This window comes from Staurois parvus, unplaced genomic scaffold (genome assembly GCF_062004578.1).
Source record: "Staurois parvus isolate SC_StPar_1 unplaced genomic scaffold, SC_StPar_1.0 ptg000356l, whole genome shotgun sequence".
Classification (NCBI taxonomy): domain Eukaryota; kingdom Metazoa; phylum Chordata; class Amphibia; order Anura; family Ranidae; genus Staurois; species Staurois parvus.
Genome location: NW_028318152.1, coordinates 2,985,319 through 3,012,651, shown reverse-complemented (window position 1 = coordinate 3,012,651; position 27,333 = coordinate 2,985,319). Strand labels below are relative to the sequence as shown.

Below are 27,333 nucleotides of genomic sequence, written 5' to 3'. Positions count from 1 at the left end.
AGCTGGAGTCTTAAAAAGGCTCTGCCCACATTGGGGTAGGCATAGGAGCGAGAGCACTGCCCGAACCAGAATGCCAGGTCTGCACACACACATTATGACAGGCAAGGGACCTGGAGGAGAGGTGCCATGCAAGGTGCTATGGAGGAGAGTGGTGGTGGCTCTTGATGAACATGCTATTGGATGCTTTAAGAATGTTTGGGTGTGCTTCAGCACACATCTGCCTCCAAGCACCGCCCCTCTGTGTAGCACTTTGAAAGTTTGGGTACTTACTCAAAGGGAGTGAAGGAAACATATTTCTTAGACTAAATTGTAGTAGTTAAAAGGTTTGTTTTATATATTATATATTATTGTGCTATCCACCCCTTTATTATTGATATGTTTTTTTATAATGGATCTTGTTGAGGGAAATGTGGCACAAATAATTTTCAAAGGGGGTCATAGGAAGTACAAATATAAAAGCATTGATTTATGAAACAGCAGTACAGTCACTGTATAGCTCTTTAGTGATGTCAGTGGCCATACGTAAGGCCCCCATATCAAGCAAGTTGACCGCCACTTCTCTAGACAATGGTATGGTTAGTTGTGCACAGAAGAACTTAAAAATATGACCCTTTAGTCGCAAATGAAAAATGTCAGCAATCTAATCTTATGTACTAAAGTAGCTCGGCTCTTTACACTGGATTACTGGCAGGTGGGGACATAGTAATACTGTCTTTTCCTCTTTACCTTTGAAAGAGGAAGGAATAAGGTCTACGTGCATAGAGATATTCATATGACTATAAAATCCCCATGTCATTTCTTTTCAGGAGGTAATCAATGGCTTGATTGACCCAAGAGACATCTGAATCCGGAGCTATGCTTGCAAAGATCAAACAATTTATCACCATCCTAATTCTTTATAAGAGGTTAAACCTCTCTGCTGCCCCATGGTTGCTAGAGAGTCCATGTAATCCAGTAAACTCCTTATAGTTGTTAAAAATTTAAGGTAGTGGGTAGTATAGTGACCAAATGTGGGATGGTACCATCATATAATGCAAGGTAAAATGGCAAAGTGTGACCAGCACAGTGGGGTTATGCAAAAGTTATTGTACATTACATTTTTAGTACAGTGTTTGAAGACTGCATAGTACCCCTTCATTAATGCAGGAATCACCCCACAAAGGACCCCTTCATCAAGGCAGTAGTCACGTCCCCCCTTGATGAATGGGTCCTTTGCATCCCAAAATCACACTTTGAGTCTGTGGCAATAAAAGTCCTTTTCTTTTGCATAACCCTGGTGTGCTAGGGACAATTTCCCATTTTATGATTGTTAGAGATTCTTGAACAAGAGACACTTTCTATGAAAATTGAGCAGGATATTGGTAATATGGGTTAGATTCTCAAATTAAAAAATAGCATCTCTGAAGTTATTTCATGATAAGTAGGCAGATAGACTGAACAAGCGTTCACAGGAAAACATCAACAAAATTAAAAGGATGAAAAACAGTTTACCTTCAGGAAGAAAGATGTTCACTAAAATTGCAGCACCAGACAAAATTAAAGCAGAGGCCTGCAGAACACGGCGCCCAATATAGTTAAGCACAAAATAAGAGAAAAACTTGGCTGGGATGTCAACAGTGCCAAACATGACTTGAATGATATAAATGCTGAATCCAAATTTCTGAAGGTCCATGGCAAGACCATAGTAGGCAAAACTGGTAGAGAACCTGGTTAAGGAAAGAAGTGGACATTAGAAATCTGAAGTTTCCATGGGATGACTCATATATGGCTTCCACAGAAAGTCATAGCTGAGCAGATCTGTGAAATAAAAAAAACATACTACCATTAAGCAGTTGAATATTTGTATGCACTGTTTACTGATAGTATAATGAGTTAGAAGGTATGGAGACATTTTGTGTGAAACGGTAAACTGCATAGAAAGTCTATGCAAGAGTACAGAAGCTATGTTTGTGATTACGGAGTTTGGTGCCTAATCGGGACTAACAATCAATTGGTCCAAATCTGTTTTATTGCATTTAGAGGTTACGGTTAAACAGGGATTCTCCTCCTTCTGTCCCATTCTGGAAGTCAGCTCCTATAGGTATTTGGGTGTGCTTATGTCCCTGGTCATCAAAGACTATTCCGCTACTTGCTAGATTTCATGACAAAATCAAACTGTGGAATAAACTGTGCCCATCTATGGCTAGACAGGCGACTTTGGTCAAAATGATTATGAGGCCTCAGTTGCTTTATTTCCTCCATAATGCCCCGGTACTGCTACCGCTCACATTATTTAGAACATTTAACTCTATGTTTCGCCAGCTGCTGTGGAGATTCGGCTCACCCAGAATTAGGTTGGAACAGTTGCAGCACCCTAAGAGTGCTGGGGGAGTTGCGTTTCTGAATGCCTGGCTGTACTTTCTAGCAGTTCAGCTGCAGCACATGCGGATGGGTCTTGTCTGGGAGGAAGAATCAGGGATAACAGATAATGATTCCTCTCTTTCAATTGTATTGCTACATACCAATAAACTTTCCCTACCTCAGAGCCTAGAGTCACAGTATTTTGCTAAGTCTAATCGCCAATTTCCTACTTATCACTTAATGCATAAGATCTGCAATAAAGTCAAACAAATGCAGGTGGTCATGGGCTTTACCCATTATAGTCCACTCTCAGGTAACCACTCCTATCCGGAGCTGGCTAAACTACCCTATGATACTAAGTGGTGCAAATATGGTATTACCTACCTAAAACATGTTTTTTGGGTCGGGAAATTCCTGTTGTTCTCTGCCCTGCAGGCCCTTTACCATTTGCCACAGTCTATGCACGTCTATTACCTACAGTTGCACCATGCTGTTGTGGCCCAAAATATCCAAAATAATTTCCCTTTCTCTTCCACTGCTATCTTTTGAATGCTGCAATGCAGTACAGCACAGACAGGTATGATATCTTGTTGCTATGCTACCCTACTCTCCATCTACCTGGAAGCATATCCTTGCAAAGTGAAGGAGCAATGGCAGTCAGATGTGGGAAAAATAATGAGTGAACAGTGGGAGATGGCACTGGAAGCGGTACAGGATAGTTCTTTAAACACCTCCCAGCGCCTCTCACAACTGTATATCCCGCTAAGGGTACATTATACGCATTCCAAGTTGTTTAGGATAAGGCTCCTTCCTTGTGCTAAATGTAGTAGGGACCATGGTGATCTTATTCATGTGCTATGGCACTGTCCAAAACTACACATATACTGGGAATTGATACCTACCACCATAAACCTAGCGTCTCAGTGCACAATACCTTCTGATCTGAGGTGCTGCCTTTTAGGCATATTGGATGATGATGTGGTTCCTGATGCCTTTGTTAAAAAGGCAGTTTCTAGAGCTTTATTTCAGACACGTAGAGGCATCTTGCTTCACTGGAAAAACTCTTCTCCTCCCACACATAGAGAATGGATAACTTCTGTGAGAACCGTTCTTAATTATGAATGGATTATTTATCAACATAGAGGTTGTCCCTCTAAATTTGAAAAGTATGGGGTGGGTGGTTGGATATTCCCAGGTTGCCTAATGGAAATAGTTATGGACATATTGCCAAGGTAACATAATGTCACGCTGTAACCTATGTCATTAATATTGTGAGGTCTTTCTGTAGAAACAGGAAAATTATGAGCTGATTTGTGTATTGTGGGTGAACTTGTCTACAGCTGATGGTGGAGGTACTGAGAATGAGGAGCGTAATGTCTCTTACTGTATTAATACTGACAAATTTTGTACTGTAAAGTTTTGTTAAAAGGTTGTTTATGATTGTTTAACATGTGGTTCTGGAACTTATAGTATATAGGTTTGTGCAAACTCCATAAAGCTTTCTTTTGGCAAAAAAAAATAATAATAATCAGCAAGACAATCTGTGTTTTTACTAACACTATATTAATTTTCAGGTTGTAGTTCATACTTTCAAAAACGCTAGATAAATCACATTTTAAATCACTTGTGAGGTCATACCCTTAAAACAGTCAAATTTCGCATCTTCATATAATTATTCAGGCTGCAGGGCAGCACAGAGGCTAAGTGGTTAACACTTCTACCTGCCAGCACTAGGGTCCTTGGTTCAAATCCCAGCCATGGCACTACCTGTCTGGAGTTTTGCATATTCTCCCTGTGTGTGTGTGTTGCCTTCCACACTCCAAAGACTTGCTGATAGGTTAACTGACCCCAGCCATGAAAGAGTTAGGGACCTTAGGTTATATGCTCCTTGAGGACAGGGACTGATGCTAATTTACAATATATATGTAAAGCACTGCACACAATTGACAGCACTATATAAGTACCTGTAATAATAGCCAGCTAGTGTAATAAATAATAGTGGAAAATAGTAACTGCATCTGGCTCACCTAATGCAATCTGATATTGATCTACAAAGTGACCACATATTACCATCTACCAGACCAAATGTAGTTTTAATTTTGTGATCCATTACAAACTTGCAATAGCTCAGAGATTTGTCAGCCAGACTATGTAACATGGAACATATGTCCCTACATGCCAATGGTGAGGAAATTAGGTAAGCGTGGCAACTGTTTAAATTGCATTGATATCACTTTAACACATTACCCTTCCTATTAAAAAAATAGAACTATTCTGTCATCCAATGGCTGGTAAGTATCATGTTTAGATTATAGTGCATTCAAAGAAAGGGGTGTGAATGGAGGAGCTTACCTACATCTCTATTCTAGTTTTGGTGGAAGCCACAAGCAAGTCTAGGGTAAGTGGAGCACATTTCTAATACTTATAGTCAGCGCTTAATTGCAATCCTTGTGATGAAGCACAATCATAATAATTATAAAACAGTGACTGATAAAAAAAAAATGGTGAAAGTAACACCTTTATCTTCATATAGATATGACAATGAGAAGGTTAGTACCTACCAAGTGCAAGATATACAAATAGATATGCGACGAACCACAGGAGTCCTTATTAGGTCTACAACAGAATAATTAGCTTTTTGAGCGGCATTAATTTCTCTTTGCATGTCATATTTCAGTGTCTGGAATGAAGAGTAGAAATAGTGTTAATATCTAATCTTGATACAAATTGACATTTTAATGTAAAATATAAACAACAGAGTACATAAAGATTTGCCAACACAAATACTGGCAGGGCTATGGGTGGGCAAAGTGAACTTGCATCTGCTTAAAGAGTCACTCCACGTTTGTTGGGAAAAAAAACATTCCCCTGTTGATCTATGTACATTGCAGGGAGTTTAACAAACTGTTGCAGATTCCTACTTTTTGTTATTTTGAACAAATAGCTGTTTATTTGTCTGTGTCCATGTGCAAAGTGAATCTGTATGGGAGTGATTTTATAATTATCAATCAGCTGCTACACCTGCAGGGCTTTAATGAGGAAAATTACAGGGTCTGCATCCCTTTAGATGTGATTTCCCTGTGGGAGTATCTCACCAAAAATGACATTTTTATTACAGGGGATGCCAGAAATTTGATCTTAGTGCTGACTTCTGGGAAAATCAGCATGCTAAACACAGGCAGGGAATGACCATCTGTGTACAGGTAGCCATATTGCATTGCATTTTATAGAAAATGACAGTGCTGCAGATTGAAAAGGAAAGGTAATTTTCAATAACATTCAATTAAAATCTGACTTGAGTCGCCATTATAAAAGCTATATTTTTTTTTCATTTAGGCAGCTCAAGTTCCAGGGCTGGATGTACAGAAAGGAACTTTAGTAATTTTCTGATAACCTTTGAAACAGTGCCAAGACTGGCTTCTGAGAATACTATTATATTACTCCCTATGTACTAAGGGACAGCATATGTGTGTAACACCCTGCTGTAATGTCAGTTGCAGGATGGTAAACCCAACACAAGATGGCAGTGTCCTGCAATTCAGTGGCACGCACACTCTGTAGAGGAGCCCCATGGAACTTGTATGCTGAACTGCAGGACTTTGCTGGGGAGCAGCCTATCAGAGGACTGCTTTTCCCAGAAAAGCTGGCATGTGGGCAGGGACAGATATATACAAAAGACCAGGAGACTGGACAGGAAGTGAGAGGAGGAAAGCTGGAGAGCAGAAGCAGAGAGAGAGTTGTGCTGACTGCCAGGGAACTGGACCAGGCCGTAGAGTTAGAGAGAGGAGAGGCAAGGAGGAATCGCTGACCGCTAGCCTTGCCATCCTTTTCAGTGAGACAGTCTGTCAGCAGCTGACCTGGAGAATGGTGATTGGATGGAACTCTGCAAGTAAAACCTGAGAACCTGCAGGGGCCCCCATCTGCAGAAAGAGAGAGACAGCCAGGACCTGCTGAAAGCCGCCGATTGAGTGAGAGAATCCCATACACCAGCCAAACAAGTGAACACTGACATTCTCCCTATATCTAAACTATACCTGAAAGGCACAGGTGAAATTACTATGAACAACAAGCTTTGGTACACTAAGATCTGTGCTACATACACCGCGTTCCAAATTATTATGCAAATTCTATTTAAGTGTCACAAAGAATAAATATTTTGTTTTTCAGTTTAACTCATGGATGGCATTGTGTGTCAGGGCTCTTTTGATCCCTGAAAACAATCTCGGACACCTGTGATAATTAGATTGGCCGGTGAGCCCAATTTAAGGAAAAACTACTAAAGGAGGGTGTTCCACATTATTAAGAAGAGCACCATTTTCAAGCAATATAGGGAAGAAAAAGTACCTCTCTGCTGCCGAAAAGAGTGAAATAGTTCAATGCCTTGGATGAGGTATGAAAGCATTAGATATTTCACGAAAACTTAAGCGTGATCATCGCACTATTAAGAGATTTGTGGCTGATTCAGAGCACAGACGGGTTCGTGCAGATAAAGGCACATTGAGGAAGATTTCTGCCAGATCCATGCATCGGATCAAGAGAGCAGCTGCTAAAATACCATTACATAGCAGCAAACAGATATTTGAAGCTGCTGGTGCCTCTGGAGTCCCACGGACATCAAGGTGTAGAGTCTTCCAGAGTCTTGCAACTGTCCATAAACCTTCTATTCAGCCACCAATAACCAATGCTCACAAGCAGAAACGGCTGCATTGGGCAGAAAAATACATGAAGACTAAATTTTACTGTTCACTGATGAGTGCTGTGCAACCCTGGATGGTCCAGATCGATGGAGTAGTGGATGGTTGGTGGACGGCCACCCTGTTCCAACAAGGCTGCGACGTCAGCAAGGTGATGGTGGAGTCATGTTTTGGGCCGGAATCATGGGAACAGAGCTGGTCGGCCCCTTTAGGGTCTCCGAAGGTGTAAAGATGACCTCTGCAAAGTATGTGGAGTTTATGACTGACCACTTTCTTCCCTGGTACAGAAGGAAGAACTATGCTTTCCGTAATAAAATCATCTTAATGCATGACAATGCACCATCTTATGCTGCAAAGAATACCTCTGCATCAATGGCTGCTATGATAAAATGAGATAAAGTCATGGTATGGCCTCCATCCTCCCCTGACCTCAATCCTATTGAGAACCTTTGGAGCATCCTCAGGCAAAAGATCTATGAGGCTGGGAGGCAGTTTACATCCAAACAGCATCTCTGGGAGGCTATTCTGACATCTTGCAAACAAATTCAAGCAGAAACTGTCCAAAAACTCACAAGTTCAATGGATGTAAAACTTGTGAAGCTGCTATCAAATAAGGGGTCTTATGTTACAATGACCTGTTAAAATGTTTAAAAAGTTAAAATGTTGTTAAAAGTTTGATTGAAATAGCTTTTGATTTCAGTAAATATGCTGCAAACACAACAAATGACAATTTTCAGTTCTTTACAACCTATAAAATGTTTTGAAACTTACTGTGCGTAATAATTTGGAACAGTGCATTGGAAGGTTTTTATGTTACAATGCACTGTTATCATTAGGAGGTTTGTTCAATAAAATGTGAATTGTACTCTTAATAGTTGATAACATGAGAATTATGCTGACTGTTATTTACATCAATTATTTAGGTTATTGAGACAAATATCATTTGCATAATAGTTTGGAACACAGTGTATAGTTGCTTTTCACAGACCATTTACCATATCCATTGGTCTTGTTATTGAACCTAATAAAGAAAAAATATAAATTTTCCCACTGTAAACCTTATTTTAACCCCACTGGTTGTTTTTTTGTTGTTTAGTATTATATACAAAGATTCCGTCTCTTTTATGCTATATGTGCTCTGTTTGCTAAGTCTGTCCCAAATTAGCATAGGACTGTTTTTTCTGGCATGAAATTCTCAGTGACATACATTCATGTACTACTTCCTGGCTGATTCTCAGCTAAAGGTGTGTAAGCATTTAGCCCAAAGGAGCTTCTATGTACATGTAAATAAAGAACAGGCTATTTTAAAGTTAATTAAATTGTTACATTTAAAGCTAATAGTTAATTGCTAAATTTAGCACAATGTAACATGAATGCACACACAACAACCATAATCTGTCCTTCTATGTTATGGGTTCTACAGTTTATATGAAGATTTACAAAATCTCAGGAGATGGGATAGGGCATGGCATAGTAGTATTTATAAAACACTTGGCATGCTCTCTGCATAGCATTTGTAAACCCCCAAAATAACAAGAAAGCCTACCATATATATATTTTATTAATTTAAACTTTTATTTTTGCGACCTGTTGATTCTGTCAGTCACTTTAACTTCCTTGTTCTCATTGGCAATACTCTGTAGTTTATTCAGTCTCTGCTGCATTTCCATTGCAGAGTGTATGCTCCTGTCTTCTAAAAATGGAATATAGAAGTGAGCGCTCTAAAAGGTAGTAGTAGCTATTGCACTAAAGGAAACCAATAAAAACCTTCATCAATAAAATACATCAATAAAGTGCAGCGCTAATAATAATCATATGTAAAAAAGTGCAGCGCTAAAATAAAGGCAAAAAAAATGATAAATAAAATGCTAAAAATAAAATAAAATAACTGACTGACTGACAGAATCAACAGGTCCCAAAAATGCAGAGAGCATGCCAAGTGTTTTATAAATACTACTATGCCATGCCCTATCCCATCTCCTGAGATTTTCATATAAACTGTAGAACCCATAACATAGAAGGACAGTATATGGTTGTTGTGTGTGCATTCATGTTACACTGTGCTAAATTTAGCAAGGAGGAGCCTACGTACGCCATCGGAGCATCATGGAGCTCCGGTGGCCATTACATCTTTTTGGACGACACCACGGCCCGCTCTGCCCATTGGAGGAGTCTTGCCCTTTGGTGGAGTTGTGCCTGGTTCTGCCCTCAAGGGGAACATTTTGTTCATATGTGTGCCATCCATGGATCCATTCTGTCCGAGGGAATCTGCCTATCTTTGCCACCCAGATGACCACTTGCTGAACTGTAGGATATCTGCACTGCACATTTAATGTGCACATCTGGTTAGTGTGCATTTCTCACTTTGTCATCTCCATTGGGGCTATTAATATATATATGTTTTATTTATTTTATTTTTAGCATTTTATTTATCATTTTTTTGCCTTTATTTTAGCTCTGCAGTTTTTTACATATGTTCTTGTGAGGATTGTTATGGGTTATCCTGTGTGCCTAGCTGCTTTATTTCAAAAGTGCTCACTTATTTCATTTCACTTGCTAATAATAATCAGTCAATGTGAGATAAGAAATGTATAAATGATCCAAAAGTGACAGTCCGTGCAGGTCTAGGTGAAGCTAGTATCAATCACGATCCAGTGTCGGTGCTCCCAAAATAGTATGTTAAGAGTACGCACTCACCAGATGCGTAATGTTAATACGCATAGAACAAATCAGTAGAGATCCCCGCTAGGAGTTGGATGTGATCCTGGACAAGGATAATGCTCCCTCTGCATACAGGTGGAGCTCTCAGATGGTAATAGATCCAGTCAGCGAGAGGCCCAGAGCTCTTGGCCTGGGGATCATACAAGTCCTGTCTGGAGAGCTGAAAGCATGTTACAAGTATCCAGAGAGGGGAGTTCCTGACACATAGGCTTCCATATCCACCCACCCCTTAAAGGGGCCTCTGGCTGACTGGATCTATTACCATCTGAGAGCTCCAACAGCACCACCTGTATGCAGAGGGAGGATTATCCTTGTCCAGGATCACATCCAACTTCTAGAGGGGACCTCTACTGATTTGTTCTATGCGTATTAACATTACGCATCTGGTGAGTGTGTACTCCTGTCTTCAAACACTTCAACTACTCTTGGCTTGCCATGGAGCTTGATCTTCCAAGCTGCTATAGTCACAGGCAGCAGCACCAGCTGATCACATGCCTTGATTGACAACACTCTGCTTTGCCCAGGGAGGAGGATGTGTCCTGTTTATGTCACTACAGCTAAGTCCTGTCCATTATTGTAGGCAGCTGAGTGAGAGAAAAAAGTGGTCACATGATCTGGGAGACAAAAAAGGTAGCTCTGATATTTTTAAGTGTTTTCTATGTTAATTAATTGTTTGTGATGTATCCTATCCTAATAAAGTGAGAATATGTCTGGGTTTACAAGCGTTTAGCATTAGTTTATCTTAGGTAATTTATTTTCATCACACAATCACAATACTTGCAGAATAATTATTCCCTTTGTCAGGCCACATTAGAATTGGGCATTACTCAAATACAGACAGAAACATTTTTGAAAGAAAATGTATTTGATATGATGACAATTTATTAAGCTGACAAAATACATTTTCTGTGCATAAACCCTGGTACCCAAGTTCCAGTTCACAACAATTCCACCCATAGAGAATTACCAACATGAGTACCTAGTCTTGACATAGCCTTATGTAGCATTGGTAGCTAGACTGGTCATGTAAAGAAAATCTTATATTATTGGAAGTCATCCAATTGCTTTCCATGTGTGGGTAAGATAGTACATAGTATGGGTTTCATTACCCTTAACAATAATTGCCTGGAACAATCTAGGAATGAGGTTCAGATTCACCATTACCATGAGTTACAGGTGAATCCTGCGTGATCGATATTTGATGTCCCTGTGAATTTATGAGTAAATTCATAAAAGCATAATGCACCTTTGAATTAGGCAGACCTAGTCAGTTAGGGTCAGTTAAGAAACTGTACTTTAATTTTGATTGCCAGCTCTTTGTGCAATTAAATCCTTTGCTGCCATCTTTTCTGCCTATAATTTTTTTTATTCTATATTATTTTGTTTTGGGTTTGAGGTCAGCTGTCACTTTTAGCTCCTGTCCTTAGCCTTTTTTTTGCTGCAAGGCTTCCCATTAAAAATGGGCTTTTGCTTCAAAGGTTGGTATTTTGAGGCTTTTGTTGCTTATATTTTAGGTAAACCTATTTTTGCTGCAATGTGTCTCGTAGAAAACATTTCAAGGGTTGTATTTTGTGGTTTAATTCAGGGGTAGTATTTTGGGGATTGTGCTTTGTGATTTTTTAAATTTTATTTTATTGTGATAGGGCCTTTTTTAGGGCTCAAAGCACACCATTCACTTGGTACAAGAGGTGCCCCTGATGCTGTCCTTCTTATGAAGAAACGCATAGGGAGGAGCTACATCATGTGACGTCATTACGCAACTCACCACAGCCATCTTGTTGGTTGGAAACCTCATCTGTTTTTATTGAATGCTGTTTTTATGAGAATTCATGTAAGTGCAATAAGCTTTTTAAGCTTGCTACACTACGAGGCCATTTTGTTCTTTCTCTTGTGACTGGACTGCTAGTAGTGTAGAGAAGGTCCTATTAAAAAACACTAGATCCCCTGCCATGACAATTTGACCAATGCGCTGTTTGACTGCTAGTTTAGCAGTCATCAAATTGCAGGAAGAGGCAGCGTGTGCAGTTTGTCGTTGAAAGGTCTTTTCTCTTACGGGTTTCACTATTCCTTCAGATGCACTAGTTGTGGGAGTTCCAGATGTAGACAATTTTTGGTGGACTATATTTGGACTTTAAAATTTGTTTTTCATCTTGTATGATTAGCACTGCATCCTTATATTTTATATTCACTTGTTATTGACCATCTGTTCTTGGACGTACCTTTTGTTCACAGCACTATGTTGCATCATTAGAAAGAAAAACAATGCTAAGTGCAAGAACAGTAAAAGTTAGGTATACACCAGTTAGGCCCACTACCCTATTAAACCTTTACTGCTGCTGGCCAGCTTTACACTGATGTACTACTGGTGGTGTCTTAATGTTTATAGTTAAACACTTGCCTGTACTCTTTCTCTCTAGTTCATTTCAGCCAATAAAAATGTCCTGCTGCTGGTCAATTTCACAGTGCTGCATCATCTGTGGTCTGTTAATTCTTAATGAGAGCTTGATCGGAGAGAACAAGGACAGCCACAGTAAACTATTAACCAAGTTCAATGGTCAGTGTGGTCTATTACCATTTAATGCTAAAACTTGTTTCAGTGCTAAAGATTCTTAAAAAAAAAGCCCATTAATTTAACTGAAATTAAAAATTTTGGGATGTTGCTGCTATATGTAAGCCAAGCTAATTGCAAAAGTAAAAATAAAATCTGCTGCCAAATATGCACTGGCCAGTGTATGCTGTTACTGAGGCTCCCCCCTATCATGTTTTTAAAGGATTTGTGTATTTTTAATGATACACTTGAAGACACATGAATAGACCTTCTCCCTGCTGTACATACATTTTTAGATTTTTTTTTTGCATTACATGTCCCCTATGACTGTTAGCCCTTAAAACTGAGAATTGCAAAATTGTCAGTAATTAAAATGGTAATAACTCAAAAACAAAAATGTAATATAGTGCAGTTTACCAATCCTTACATGTGGTGGCTGCATTGGTTTTCTTTTTTCTTTCCTTCTGTTTTTACCTAGTAATCTGGCCAGTAACATACTGTACATCCTGCACTAGAATGCCCCCATTCTGGATGAAGGAGCACCTTGTTTGTTTTAAAAAACAACAGACTTACTGGCTGGAACATAGGATATTTGCTTTTGGGTTTAATACTGCTTTTAAGCTGAGTCCTCTGTTAGATAAGATGACCAGGGATTTACTATTCTTTAGATCATAATTGCTATTCACAAGCTCATTTAATTTAAGCAAGGTCCAGGAAAAAGTAGGTGATATTTTACACTCTCACCTCGGGGCTTATTAAGACTGAAATACACTACAGGGCAGGAATAGAGGGGGGGGGGGGGGTGTCACAAAGAAACAATATGATGCTGCCCAGGACATAAAATCAATTTATAACAGAAATAGAAATAGTAAAATAGAAACATTGGAGCAGGAGGCAGGGGTATAAGCACTGATCACACCTTGCAGGACCCTGCGAGGTCTATTTACTAGCCAGGAGGCTTAACAGCTGTTTGCTGAATCTTTGTTTTGGACTGTTATCTTTACCCCTGTGTGGGCAATCTGTCTTATGTTGGACTTTTGCTTTATTTTTGCCCTTAACCTACATGAGGCTTGGTTGACCTCTCTGAAAGCTCCACTTGAAGCTGAACCCCACAAGTGGTTAATTCTCCTCTTAGAATAGTTATATCTGTGAGATCTATTGCTAAAGAGAACTTGAAAAGCTATGAGCCAATCTCTTTCTTAGGGACAAAACATCATCATAGTAGTGCAAATAAGTACTTCTAACTGAAAATGAATATTGACTCAATTTTCTGTATTAGAATATGACGTCTGAAACTATCATATTTTAAAGACAATACGTAGCCAGGCTTTAGACTTTACGTAGCCAGGAAATGAGTATTAAAACAAGCCCTCTCTAGCTGCAGTTATTGTGTAGCGATTCATCCTCAAAATTCACAGCAGAAGCACTGATGTCATTCTCTCAACAGCTCCATTCAACCTGCACTTGGCTGTGAAGAATAAGTAAATACCTGAATGTCTAAAGCCTGGCCACAGTTACCCTTTATCTGTTTATTCCATCCATCACTAGGAGTCCATTTAAAACTAGTGTGCCTTCACCTTATATTTTGAGTCTGTAGTGAATGCTCATTCCTGTTCATATTCTGCTGTGTGCATTACCTTGTCTTTGCTTCAGTTTTTTAATCATTTTACATAGCTGTCTCTCTGCTGTCCTCCTGCTCTTAAAGCAAACCTTGCTCCCCTTGCTAAAATGCTACAAACTAAAGAAAAATCTGTAGCAAAAAAATAGTTCATGGATATATACACCTACAGCTTCCATACCAAGCACTGTGAGCAGAAACTATGTATATTTAAAAACGTTTACAGCATCTGTTCACATAACTGACCACCCTCTATTGTGTTATTTGTCTTAATGTTAGATACTCTAATCAGTGTGTCAGATATACTGTTACATTTGGCTGTGAGGATTTGTTTGATGTAAATCTCATGTCTAGTGTAGACACCAAACATGCGCATTTTCAAAATCAAGAAAGCTAATGGAACACACTAGACTTCCTGAGAGAAATATACTATAAAAAATATATATTTTTAAAAAAATATTCTTCAGATTTTTTTTAACATATAAACATTTTTTAACATATATTTTTACATATATTTGTAAATGTATTCCAAAAATGTAGTTTTGTATTTTTAAAGACACACAGTATATTTGAAATGTATTTTTTAAAATATTTTTCATATATTTTGTAATAAAAACGCATTTCAACATACAATATATGTATGTATATATATATATATATATATATATATATATATATATATATATATATTGAAATATTGCCAAAATTGTAGCATGTCTAATATGTGTCGATATATTTTGGAAGTATATTTTAAATATATATTTCGAATATATTTTTCTTCCATGTGGGGTGTTGCTAAGAGGTTACTATAGAAGAGACCACTATTCTTCAAACCAAACAGTACTAATATTCTGAAGTTCTCCAGATACCTCTTGGATGCTCAAAAGCACTACTGGTACAATGTTCTATCAACAGACAAGGCAAAAACTGACCATCTTAGTAAATGTACAACATTATCTTTGAAAAAATTGAACGTGACATGCAAGCACACATCCTTATTCCAACTGTGAAGCACAGACAGGCAATATAATAATGTGGGCATGTTATGTTATCTGAAAACTTTGAAAGCCTTGCAATTTTGAAGAACCAGTAGTTTAGAAATCTTGCATCAGAATATCAGTGCATGTAAAATTTCAAAAACGTTTGATCATTCAATGCAGCTTGTTTTTTCATCTGCATTAGATGTGCATTGATCATGTAATTTCATGGTATCATTGGTTGCCTTGTAGGCACTGCCTATAGTAGAGTCAATTTTCACATTCTTGTATCAGCAGTTTCTGTTTGTAATAAAACAAGCAAGGTTATTGCATGACCTCTCTCTGGAGCGTGTGATCTGACACAGGAAACTACCCACAATCCCTGGGTCTCTCAGTCTATTGTTCATGCAGGTGAGAGATAAACAGTAACTAGATCTGACACAGACACAGTCAGACAGAGCATTCACAGACACACAGAAAGCTTACTCATGCAGTTATTCAACTCATTTGTACTCCCTCGTTTGTGATGCAACACAGAGGGGAAGGTGAAGCATGCAACTGTGTGACCCAGAACATGAAAGTGTCCTGACACATAGGGACCAGCTAACTGAAGCAATGCATCCACATAGAGAAAACAACACAGATAATATAACACACTAATACCTCGGCAAAACAAAGATAATAATTGAAAGTGTACAGTGCCTTTAAGTCAACAACAGCAAACATGATTTCCATATTTTAGACTTGTCAAGTGACCTCAATTCCTTAAACTGGGAAAGCAAGATATGGCAATGTTACCAGTACTGTAAGTATTTTTTAAAAAAGGACTGTACCCTGTTTATCATTAGGATTTGAAGTGTTACTAAAGTCAATTTTTTAAAATTAAAATAACAAACATTATATACTCACCTGCTCTGTGCAATGGTATTTCACAGACCTTCCCCGAACCTCCTGTTCTTTGTGTCCCCCCCATAGCAAGCCTTTGTGGGGGTACGTGGTGTCTGTGTCAGGAATCCCGGCCACTCAGAGGTGCATGCATGCGCAGAGGGACCTGAAAATGCAGATTGGATTGATGCGGTCTTCTCTGTCTTTTGAAGAACGCCAGAGGCGCCAGCTGAATAATTTATGCCTGTATTGCGGAGCAGCTGGCCATATAGTCTGTACTTGCCCTGAGAAGATGAGTAAGTGTGCATCTGTTGCGTCTGCTGTATCTCCTACCTGCCTAAACAACGTAACTCATCTAGCTGTGCCTATTTCGTTCCAGCTCCCCGGAAGAACCGTACCAGTGATGGCCATTATTGATTCGGGAGCCTGTAGCTGCTTTATCGACCTTAGCTTTGCAGCTCATCAGCAGATTCCGTTGCAGACCAAAAAACGGTGCCTGAATATATTTTTGGCGGACGGGTCTCGGATAAAGTCCGGGTTGGTAGATCGAGAGACCCCCCGATTCATACAACGATAGCTGGGCACCATCAGGAGTTCCTCCGCTTGGACGCCATCGCGTCTCCCCTGTTTCCAGTAATCCTGGAACTTCCTTGGCTACGAGCCCATGACCCTCACATTGACTGGAAAACAGGCACAATTCAGTTTAGGTCTCCTTATTGCCAAGCACACTGTTGTCCCAAGCCACCCGGAGTCATTCAGTCCCTGTGCTGTGTGACCACGGATGAAGAATTAATCCAAGCTATTCCTTCGGCCTATCACTCCTATCTTGACGTTCTTAGCCCACAGGGAGCGGACATCCTTCCCCCACATGGGGCATATGATTGCCCAATAGATCTCCTTCCAGGATCGGAGATTCCTTTTGGCCGGATTTTCCCCCTATCAGAGCGGGAATTGGGGGCATTGAAAGAATACATTGAAGAGAGCCTCAAGAAAGGATTTATCCACCCATCCACATCACCAGTGGGGGCCGGAATCTTTTTCGCAGAAAAGAAAGATCAGTCGCTGAGACCCTGTGTGGACTACCAGGAATTGAATAAAGTTACAGTGAAGAATCGCTACCCTCTTCCCTTAGTCCCCAAATTATTCCAGAGACTAAAGACGGCCTCTATTTTTACAAAGCTGGATCTTTGGGGCGCCTATAACTTGGTCCGTATCCGTGAAGGGGATGAGTGGAAGACAGCCTTTCGCACTCGATTTGGGCACTTTGAGTACCTGGTTATGCCATTCGGGTTGTGCAATGCCCCAGCAACTTTTCAACACTTCGTAAATGACATCTTCAAGGATTATCTGGATATCTTTGTGATAGTCTATCTTGATGATATTTTAATTTTCTCCCCATCCTTGGAAGCACATCGAGGTCACGTCAAGAGCGTGTTGGAGCGGCTCCGCCAGCACGGACTGTATGCCAAGGCGGAGAAATGCTTCGAGCAAGACAGTATCCAGTTTCTGGGTGTTAATCATCTCCACCTCAGGGATTGCCATGGATCCCCAGAAGACCTCCGCAATTCTGGAGTGGCCAGTTCCCACAGACAAAAAAGGTGTTCAACAGTTCATTGGTTTCACAAATTTTTACAGAGAATTCATCAAAAATTTCTCAGGCCTGGTCTCTCCTATCACCCAGCTTACTAAATCGGGGATACGCTTTCATTGGACACCAGAAGCGCAGGTGGCCTTCGAGGCCCTGAAAAAGTTATTCACGGCAGCTCCCATCTTAAGTCACCCGGATGCATCCCTGCCATACATCCTGGAGGTAGACGCATCCGAAAATGCAGTGGGTGCTATCCTGTCACAAAGAAGAGGCATAAAAGAACTTATGCATCCAGTAGCCTTCTTCTCCAGGAAGCTCACCCCGGCGGAGAGAAACTAAGACATTGGGGATCGGGAACACCTGGCAATCAAAGCCGCGCTAGAGGAGTGGAGATACTTATTGGAAGGAGCCCTGCACCCAGTCTTGGTCTACACAGACCACAAGAACTTGGAGTACTTAAGGACGGCCAAGCGCCTTAGACCACGGCAAGCCAGATGGGCGCTGTTTTTCTTGAGGTTCTCCTTCCACATAACCTACCGGCCTGGTTCCAAGAACACAAAACCCGACGCTCTGTCACGAATGTTCGAAGACCCCAAAGAAACTCCTAAATCCGATACCATTTTTCCAGTGGGTAACTTCCCGCTACTACAGTCAGAGATCCTGTCCAAGCTACAAGCAGCATCTATGGGGGCCCCCAATCCAACCGGAGTCTCGGTGCAAAACAGAGAAGGATTGTTATGGAAGGGGGAACATATTGTGGTTCCTGAGGAAGCTTGAACCCTGGTCTTGGGCTACTGTCACAACCATCCATTGGCAGGGCACTTTGGAATAGGCAAAACTTTAGAGCTGACCCAGCGCACATTTTGGTGGCCAAGTATGGTCAAGGACTGTGAAATTTGTGTCAAAACCTGTGCCATCTGTAACAGGAGTAAGCCTACACGGAGTAAAGGCTGGGGGCTACTACGACCCTTACCGGTACCCAACAGACCATGGAGTATGGTGTCTATAGATTTTATTGTGGAACTGCCACCTTCTCAAAGCCACACCACAATATTCGTGGTGGTTGACTGCTTATCCAAGATGGCTCACTTTTTGCCGCTCAGGAACACACCCTCGGCTCCTGAGACCGCTCAACTCTTCATCAAAGAAGTAGTAAGGCTTCACGGAGTTCCTAGGAACATAGTATCAGATCGGGTAGTTCAATTCATGTCGAAATTCTGGAGGGCCCTGTGTGAAATGCTGGAGATCAAGCTGTCATTCTCCTCGGCATAGCACCCGCAGACAAATGGGCAGACGGAGCGGACCTCAGGTGCTATACCTCTTTCCTTCAGGATGATTGGTTGGCACTCCTGCCTCTAGCTGAATTCGCCTATAACAATGCAAACCACTCTGCCACCAAGCAGTCGCCATTCTATGCCAACTATGGGTTCCATCCCACTTTCCTTCTGGATCTGATTCCAGAAAACTCAGTACCAGCAGCTCAAGATACCGTAAACTTTTTCACATCCAACATCAAATTACTACAGGAAGCAGTAACAAAGGCCCAGGAGGATAACAAGAAAGCATTCGATAAAAGGAGAAAGGGGAAATTGGTCATACGCCCAGGAGATCAGGTTTCGTTAGCAACAACCAACCTGAAGATGGCTTGCCCATCAAAAAAGTTGGCACCCAAGTTCATAGGCCCCTTCCCAGTAAAACGACAGATCAACGAGGTAGCTTTTTGAACTGGCACTGCCTGAGTCTTTTGGATACATCCAGTGTTCCACGTGTCCCTGTTGAAACCTGCAACTCCAGATCCTTTCCCAGATCGCAGATCAAGACCTCCGGTAGTCTTGGACATTGATGGAGAAGAGGAGTTTGAGGTGGAGGCAATCTTGGATTGCAGGAGGAGAGGAGGCTGTCTACAATACCTGAATAAATGGAAAGGTTATGGCCTGGAGGAAAATTCATGGGAACCAGCCCAAAACGTCCACGCTCCCAGATTGATCCGAGAGTTTCATCACAATCATCCACAAAGGAGAGGTCTGTTGGGCATCCGGAGGCTGCCCGTAGGGGGGGGGCAATGTCAGGGATCCCGAACGCTCGGAGGTGCATGCATGCGCAGATCGCCGACGTGCACTAGCCGGCGAGCACTGAGACTTAGGCGATCGTGACGGCAGCTGCGCATGCGCACTCATGATCGCGGACGCACGCCTGTCACCAATGAGAGCACAGGGCGCCCTACTTAAACCAGCCCTGTGCATCTCCAAATCGCCTTATGGTCTTGTTCCTGTGTTCCTGATTGTCCTGTACTTCTGGCTGCCTTGTTGCTGACCCAGCCTGATCCTGATACTGTTGTCTTCTCCTGCTCTGACCCTTGGCTCATCCTGACCATTCTCTGCCTGATCCTATTGCCTGACCTCCTGTTGCTGAACCCGGCCTGTGGCCTGATTATTCTTTGCCTGCCGTTCTGTACTGTCTGCTCTGCTGTTACCAACCCGGCCTGTCTGACCACTTTATACCTCTTCACATCTGGCTCTTACCTGCTATATCCCATTGGTGGCTGCTTTTACCACAGCTAGTGTTATTCGGGGGTCGTGACCTGGTCTCAGGCTGCTTCAAGTCCATCCCCACCATCAGGGGCTCTGGTGAACCAGCAGACTGAGGCTTAGGCTCCGTGCCCTGCCTGTGGGTCACTAGAGGCTACCGTCAGTCGGCTTGTGACAGTCTGCTCACTCCGGAGTGGTGTCTATAGAGCTGCGCTCCATAGACACATACAATGGGACTTAGCCATGCACTCCACTTCCTCCTTATTGCATTTGGTTGGCAGCAGCAAGAGCCAATGGCTCCTGCTGCTGTTTGAGCTATTGTGTGAAGAGGAAATGTGGGGGAGAAGAGATGCAGCTGTGCACAGCGCTGGATCTCTTCTCCCCTCTTTTCCCCTTTACGCAGGGAAGGGGAGGACAGAGATACTGTATATAAAACATTGCATTAAGGTAAAATACATTTTTAGCTTTAGTATCACTTTAAATGAAAATCTAATTATATAAAATCCTGAGAGTTCACAACAGCCCCAAACTCTTAGGATAATAAATGCCTCTTTAGTAACGTAAGCAAAAAACACAATCTGTGCAACTATATGCCCCCCGCTATAAACAGCAAGCTGGCATTGAAACGGTGTTTTAACTGCACCAAAAAATAAATAACCAACTGTGCAGTACTACTTAATAATGAATAGCAATATTGAAATACAGTATTCACTATATGCAAAATTTCCACTAACAATGAAAGATAAGTGCATCACAACCACATCACAAATGTTTGTAACATTCAGATGAATAAGCAAAATATATCAATGTGAATAAATATGAATACATAAAGAAACCAGATGCCAGTATGATATATAATTGAAAATGCAAAGTGAAGCAAGAACAAGTGTGAAATGGTAACGTTTATAAAGTGTACATTTACACTCCATAGATTCCCTAGTGATCTTCGAAGTGATCTTCTCATGCACTTACACTCTGTGCAGAGCAAATTATCTCTCCTACGTGACAACCAAATCTGCTCACCTTCAAATATGACCTCTTTTCTGACAGGAGGTCTACATATCTTAATCCCCATAAAGGGATAAATAATTTGAAGAAAAGAGAGATAGAAAGACTGTGGATAGGAATACATACAAAATCATGTATGAGACCCTTACCTTGACATATAAAAAAAAGAATTGCAGTAGCTTGTTAAGAAAGGTCTAAAAAAATTTTTTTTTTTTTTAAAAAGGCAAAATACCTAATTCCCTCATACCGCCACATTCCATTAATTTATCATCTTCCCAAGATATATAAATGCATTGAAAATCCTCCTGGGAGGCCCATTGCAAATGGAATTGATTCTATAAGTTCCAGACTAGGTCAGTATATCGATTATTGCATTCAAACAGTATCTTGTACTATGGAGGCCTATTTGAAAGACACGAACCATCTGCTACAGATATTGAAGATATGAAATGAGGGGAATCCTGCATCCTGGTTAATGCAGATATTAATTAATTATTAATAGAACACAACAAGGCTCCAGCATAATAACATCTTTAATGACACAACTTTTTTTTAAACAGATAACAGGTGTAGCCATTCACCTCATGTACAACTAATATATTCATATGAATGTGTGAGTCAGAATACATTTTAAAGGAAAGACTTGACTAATTAAGATGTTACAAGAGATATATTGATGACATTTTTATTATATGAGAGGGGGATGAGGACAGTTTGCAAGGTTTATGCACAGGCAGGACAGTAATGATAAAAATATTGTCCTATTTTGGTAAAGTGATAAAAAAGTATTGCTTTTTTGGATTTTGTGATTATGATAGATAAAGGAGAATTTTTGACCAAAACCTTCTTTAAACAGACTGATTGCAACAGCTATATTCATTCCAACAGCTGCCACCATGCTTCGTGGTTGTCCAGTGTGCCTAGAGGGCAACCCAAGAGGCTGTTTCACAAGTGTAGTTCAAAATTAAGGAAATTGAAAATTTTAGAGAAATGGAGAGGGGTCCGTTAATTAGAGACAAGGTAAAAGATAATGTATCAATTGAGAATACAGATTTTTTGGCACTCTTTGATTTTGGGTTATAACCAACCCAAACATCCACCAGGGGTAGAAGGAAAGAAAATTGCTTGATTCCCTCATCAACACAGACAGTGTCACAGCCATTGCAGTTGTTTTCTGTTGGCAGGGAGTGGGACGGGGAGCCTTCCTGGCCAGCAGAAGACAATGATTACTGATTATTGCTAGCAGATATAGTGGCTGGAAATAACTGCATGTAAAAAAAAAGGGCAGGCTGGTTGTACCCAAGTCGATACATGTTTTAAAATGTGACTGGTCCCTGCTGAACCGTCTGAATTTCAATCCTTGTATGGCCAGTTTACCAGAGTGCTAACCCTTTATAGGGAACAAGCTGTGCAGATCCCCTACCAGGAAAGAGGTTATACTGGTAAAGAAATCTAAACAGAGTATTGAACTCTTTATGGGGATCAAGCTTTATAGACCTCATATCAGCAAAGTGATCATATTGTGAAGGTGAGTAGAACTGGTTTTCATGTGGTGCAGATAGTTTGCATTGCACAAGTGAAGTGGAATTGTATGAAAAGATCACTTAGAAGACCATTGGGGAATCTGAATGTATATGGACATTTTATGAACTTTACAATTTCACACTTGTTGTTATTGTTGCACTTTGTGTTATCAATTATATAACACACTGGCTTGTAATTTTTTAACATATTCATATTTACTCACACTTTTATATTTTGTTCATTCATCTGAATGTTACATACATTTGCAATGTGGATTTATACACCTATGTTTCATTATTAGTCAGAGTTTAGCATACATTGTAAAGTGTATTTCAGTAATGCTATTAATTTTTATGCAGCACTGCATTGGTTGGTTATTTTTATATTTAGTTATATATACAGTTGCAAGAAAAAGTATGTGAATCCCTTGGGATTACGTGGAGTTTTGCATGAATTGGGCATAAAATGTGCTCTGAACGTCATCTAAGTCACACAATAGAAGAACACAGTCTGCTGAACATAATACTACACAAACATTAGATGTTGCCATGGTTTAATTGCACATAACATGTAAACATTCACAGTGCAGGGAGGAAAAAGTATGTGAGGCCTTAGCTTAATGACTTCTCCCAGAGCTAATTAGAGCCAGGAGTGAGCCAACCTTGACTCCAATCAGTGTGATGATATTGGATGTGTTGTTGACAGCTGTCCTGCCCTTAAAAAACACACACCTGTTTTGAGTTTACTGGTTTCAAGAAGCACTGTCTGATGTGAACCATGCCTCGCAGAAAAGAGCTCTCAGAAGACCTACGATCAAGAATTGTTGACTTGCATGAAGCTGGAAAGGGTTACAAAAGTATCTCCAAAAGCCTTGATGTCCATGTGTCCACGGTAAGACAGACTGTCTACAAATGGAGAAATTTTAGCACTGTTGCTACTCTCCCTAGGTGTGGTCGTCTTGTAAAAATGACTGCAAGAGCACAGCGCAGAATGCTGCATGAGGTAAAGAAGAATCCCAGAGTGTCAGCTAAAAACCTACAGAAATCTCTGGCACATGCTAACATTTTTGTTGACACATCTACAATAAGGAAAACATTAAACAAGAATGGAGTACATGGGAGGACACCACGGAGGAAGCCATTGCTGTCCAAAAAGAATATTGCAGCACGTTTGAAGTTTGCAAAAGAGCACCTGGATGTTCCACAGCACTACTGGCAAAATATACTGTGGACAGATGAAACCAAGATTGAGTTGTTTGGGAAGAACACACAACACTATGTGTGGAGAAAAAAAGGCACAGCACACCAACATCAAAACCTCATCCCCACTGTAAAACATGGCGGAGGGAGCATCATGGTTTGGGGCTGCTTTGCTGCCTCAGGGCCTGGACGGATTGTTGTCATTGATGGGAAAATGAATTCCAGAGTTTATCAAGACATTTTGCAGGAAAACGTATGACCATCTGTCCGCCAACTGAAGCTCTGCAGAGGATGGGTGACGCAACAGGACAATGACCCAAAGCTTACAAGTAATTCAACAAAACAATGGCTGCAACAGCACAGAATACGCCTTCTGGAGTGGCCCAGTCAGAGTCCTGACCTCAACCCGATTGAAATGCTGTGGCATGACCTTAAGAGAGCGATTCACACCAGACATCCCAAGAATATTGCTACACTGAAACAGTTTTGTGAAGAGGAGTAGTCCAAAATTACTCCAGATTGTTGTGCAGGTCTGATCTGCAACTACAGGAAATGTTTGGTTGAGGTTATTGCTGCCAAAGGAGGGTCAACCAGTTATTAAGTCCAAAGGTTCACATACTTTTTCTCCTTGCACTGTGAATGTTTACATGTTATGTGCAATTAAACCATGGCAACATCTAATGTTTGTGTAGTATTATGTTCAGCAGACTGTGTTCTTCTATTGTTGTGACTTAGATGACGTTCAGAGCACATTTTATGCCCAATTCATGCAAAACTCCACGTAATCCCAAGGGGTTCACATACTTTTTCTTGCAACTGTATCCCCAGATGAAGTTCATGTAGGCAGTGGTTCTCATCAAATAAAAGCAGACATAGACCGGCTCTACTAAACAAGTTGTTGTTTATTCCTTTTATTGTATTGTTTATTGTTTGTTTCTTCATTATAGGAGATATATTTTTTGTTATACTGACTGTAAAATCAGTATGCCTTATCATATTTAAATTTTTATTCTTAGTACTTACCTGCATGGTAAGTTTTTCCCCCTCCTCTGTTTTTTTATTAATTCTTGCCACTTTCTTCAGGTCTTTAATTGCCTGTTCATATTTCCCATGAAGAACAAGCCAACGACAGGATTCGGGGAGCCACCTGAGGGCCAGATAGTGATATTATCATTGTTATCCTCATTGAGTTGTAAATTTGGGACTTAGACGACAGGGGTATTTTATTACAGCTTGTTAATAAAACTCTTTTAAATGCTTTTCAGTGTCACTCAGTATAGGTTATTGTACAGACCAAGTGCCACAAGATAGTGCAACTTGTAACATGTTATGAATTGCTATCAAGTGCTACCAAAGAACATCAGTAAACATGTGTACTATGAATACTAATAAACATTACAATAGTTATACAAAGAGGTGCCTGGGGTAAAAGAAAAACAAAAAACAAAGGCTATTGCTTAAGATTTAATAGGAAATGTCAAATCAAATGCTTCATTTAAAATGTACAGGCTCCATGTGCAGTTAGGTCATCTGACAAAGATCATAAGTAGGGTAAGTCATTCAAAGTGACCTTTTCTGTGGATATCTTTGGACCCCAATGCCTGTGCCTATACTTGATGTGTCTGAATGACACCTCTGTTCCTCCATACACATTGATGGAGATTATCAATGCTCTTTTATAGCCTGTTTATCTGTACTCTACAAAAACTCCCAGAAGTGACTTGAGTCTGAAAATTCTGCAATATAAAACAAGAACAAGAAGAAAGACATACAGTTCACCTTATTTATAGCTCACAGTTTAAACAGGTGATTGAACCAATAGGCAGGAAGCATTCATCTAATTAAATTAAAGCTGGCCATACATGGACTGAAATTCCAATATCGATCCATGTATGGTTGTTTCTATTCATGAGAAGTTGATTTTTTGATGGACTTCTCATGACCAGTCCTGCTGGGAAATTTTTGCTCGATCAGCACATGGAACCAAATTCCTGGCCATTCGCAGTAAGATACTTAGTACTGCAATCAAGACCTTCTATTCATAAACAATGTGCGCATATTTCTAGTTATAATGCTATATTGTCCTGGTACAGTGTTGAGCACTGTGCTAGGACAAGAAATGGGCATACTGTACCCTTTCAGCAGTGAGATGAGCTGTCACTGACAGCTATTACTGCTGGAACCACTAAACCCTATCTGTGTGATGGCATTTTCTGTATATGTTCCAACACTGACCCTCTTTTGCTATAGGATAAGAGCATGTTCACTTTTCAAAGTGAATTTTTATGTTTTTAGTGAATGAGGTAAAACAAAGTAGAATTGACCTTTGCAAAGAATACATAATCATATGCAAGGAAAATTCAAAAACAGGATTTCTTCTTCCTAGATTGGATAATTGAAGTCGGCACAACTTCACTTCATTTACAAAGCTAGGTGAAAATTTACTTTGCAAAGAGAAAATTCTATTATAAAGAAAATTCTAAAATAAAGTTTGTAGGAATCTGCTGCCCTCTACCACCTGAATTTTTAAATGCCTGTAAATATATTATGTATGCAGTGCCTCTCCCTGAGTTGTTGGCTTTGAAACTCCAAACGGAGGTAGTGGGGAAGAGAGAGAAAGCCTCAGCCTCGTCCTGTCCATGTGGCTAAACCCCAATCTAGAAGGGACTATTATGCAAGTATTCCTTGCTGAGCATATATCTAAATTGTGACAGACAGAGTATTTCTGCCCTGTCCTTGTTATTTTTTAACATGCACAGTGTCAGATAAATAGGTCTGTGCTACTTTATGTGTTGTGGTCACCTTCTAGTATATTAGTAGGTGAACATATATTCTTGCACAGTACCAGATAGCTATGTCTGTGCTGCTACTGTGTGTATGTAGTGATCACTTCCAGTATATTAGTAGGTGAACCTGTTTATTGCAATTAAGTTTACAGCCAGTTGTTGTTACTTTAGTTATATGCAGCTCCTGTTATTCTAGTTAACCATGTCCCTTATACTTTGGGATTCTATAGCTAGTTTTTGCTTAGGGCTTAATAACCAGGATAGGATAGAGCCAGGATAGGCATTCAGTAGCCACAAAGGGATCATAGGCTTAGAGGTCCAATTGCACGTCAGATTAGAAACTATTAGGGAGGGACTAAAGCGCAGTAGATAGGTTAAATCTGAGTTCCAGTGCTACATTTCCAGTGCCATACCACAGTTTCTGCTGGGGAGAAGATCTGTTTCTGGCTGGCTGAACAACAGTTGGAAGATTTCTCCATGGCCAAATATCTTGTCTTCAGATCTTGGACACAAGGAGAGACACCACATCATCCTCAGGGGCGCCAGCAACTGGACTCTGCTGCAATATTAACCTGGAGGTATCTTTATTAATAACTATATGTAGCCGGATATTTGTGCCCAATTCCACCAGGACTCCTATTGGGCCCTATGTAGATAATACCTGTTTGTACATTGGATGTATGTACTGTTGTTAATCTCTTCTTATAAAGAGTTTATATTATTTATATACTGGTGTGCATCTAATGGTTATATTATATTCTGGCATTTCTATTGCTCCCAATTACTTTGTTTAGATAACTGATTAAGGTAGTTCTAAAATCAAAAAGTTTTTTTCCTATGGCCTGTTTCACATGGGCTTCAGCCTATGTAAGAGCAATGTGAATAGCAAGCTTTGGCAAAGCATTTGTAGAGCTTTC

The 27,333-nt window shown here is 40.3% G+C and overlaps 1 protein-coding gene across 2 annotated transcripts in view; it reads right to left on the bottom strand.

Annotated features, from left to right (window-relative positions):
• LOC149456585 (solute carrier family 22 member 6-B-like) overlaps positions 1 to 27,333 on the bottom strand; it is an 83,786-nt gene that overhangs the window by 5,406 nt on the left and 51,047 nt on the right. For both annotated transcript variants that reach the window (XM_089684790.1, XM_089684789.1), the window contains exons 5-7: positions 24,654 to 24,777; positions 4,902 to 5,020; positions 1,492 to 1,706 (exon numbers count right to left, since the gene is read on the bottom strand). In XM_089684790.1, the coding sequence (XP_089540916.1) occupies positions 1,492 to 1,706; positions 4,902 to 5,020; positions 24,654 to 24,777 (458 nt within the window). The remainder of the gene's footprint in view (positions 1 to 1,491; positions 1,707 to 4,901; positions 5,021 to 24,653; positions 24,778 to 27,333) is intronic.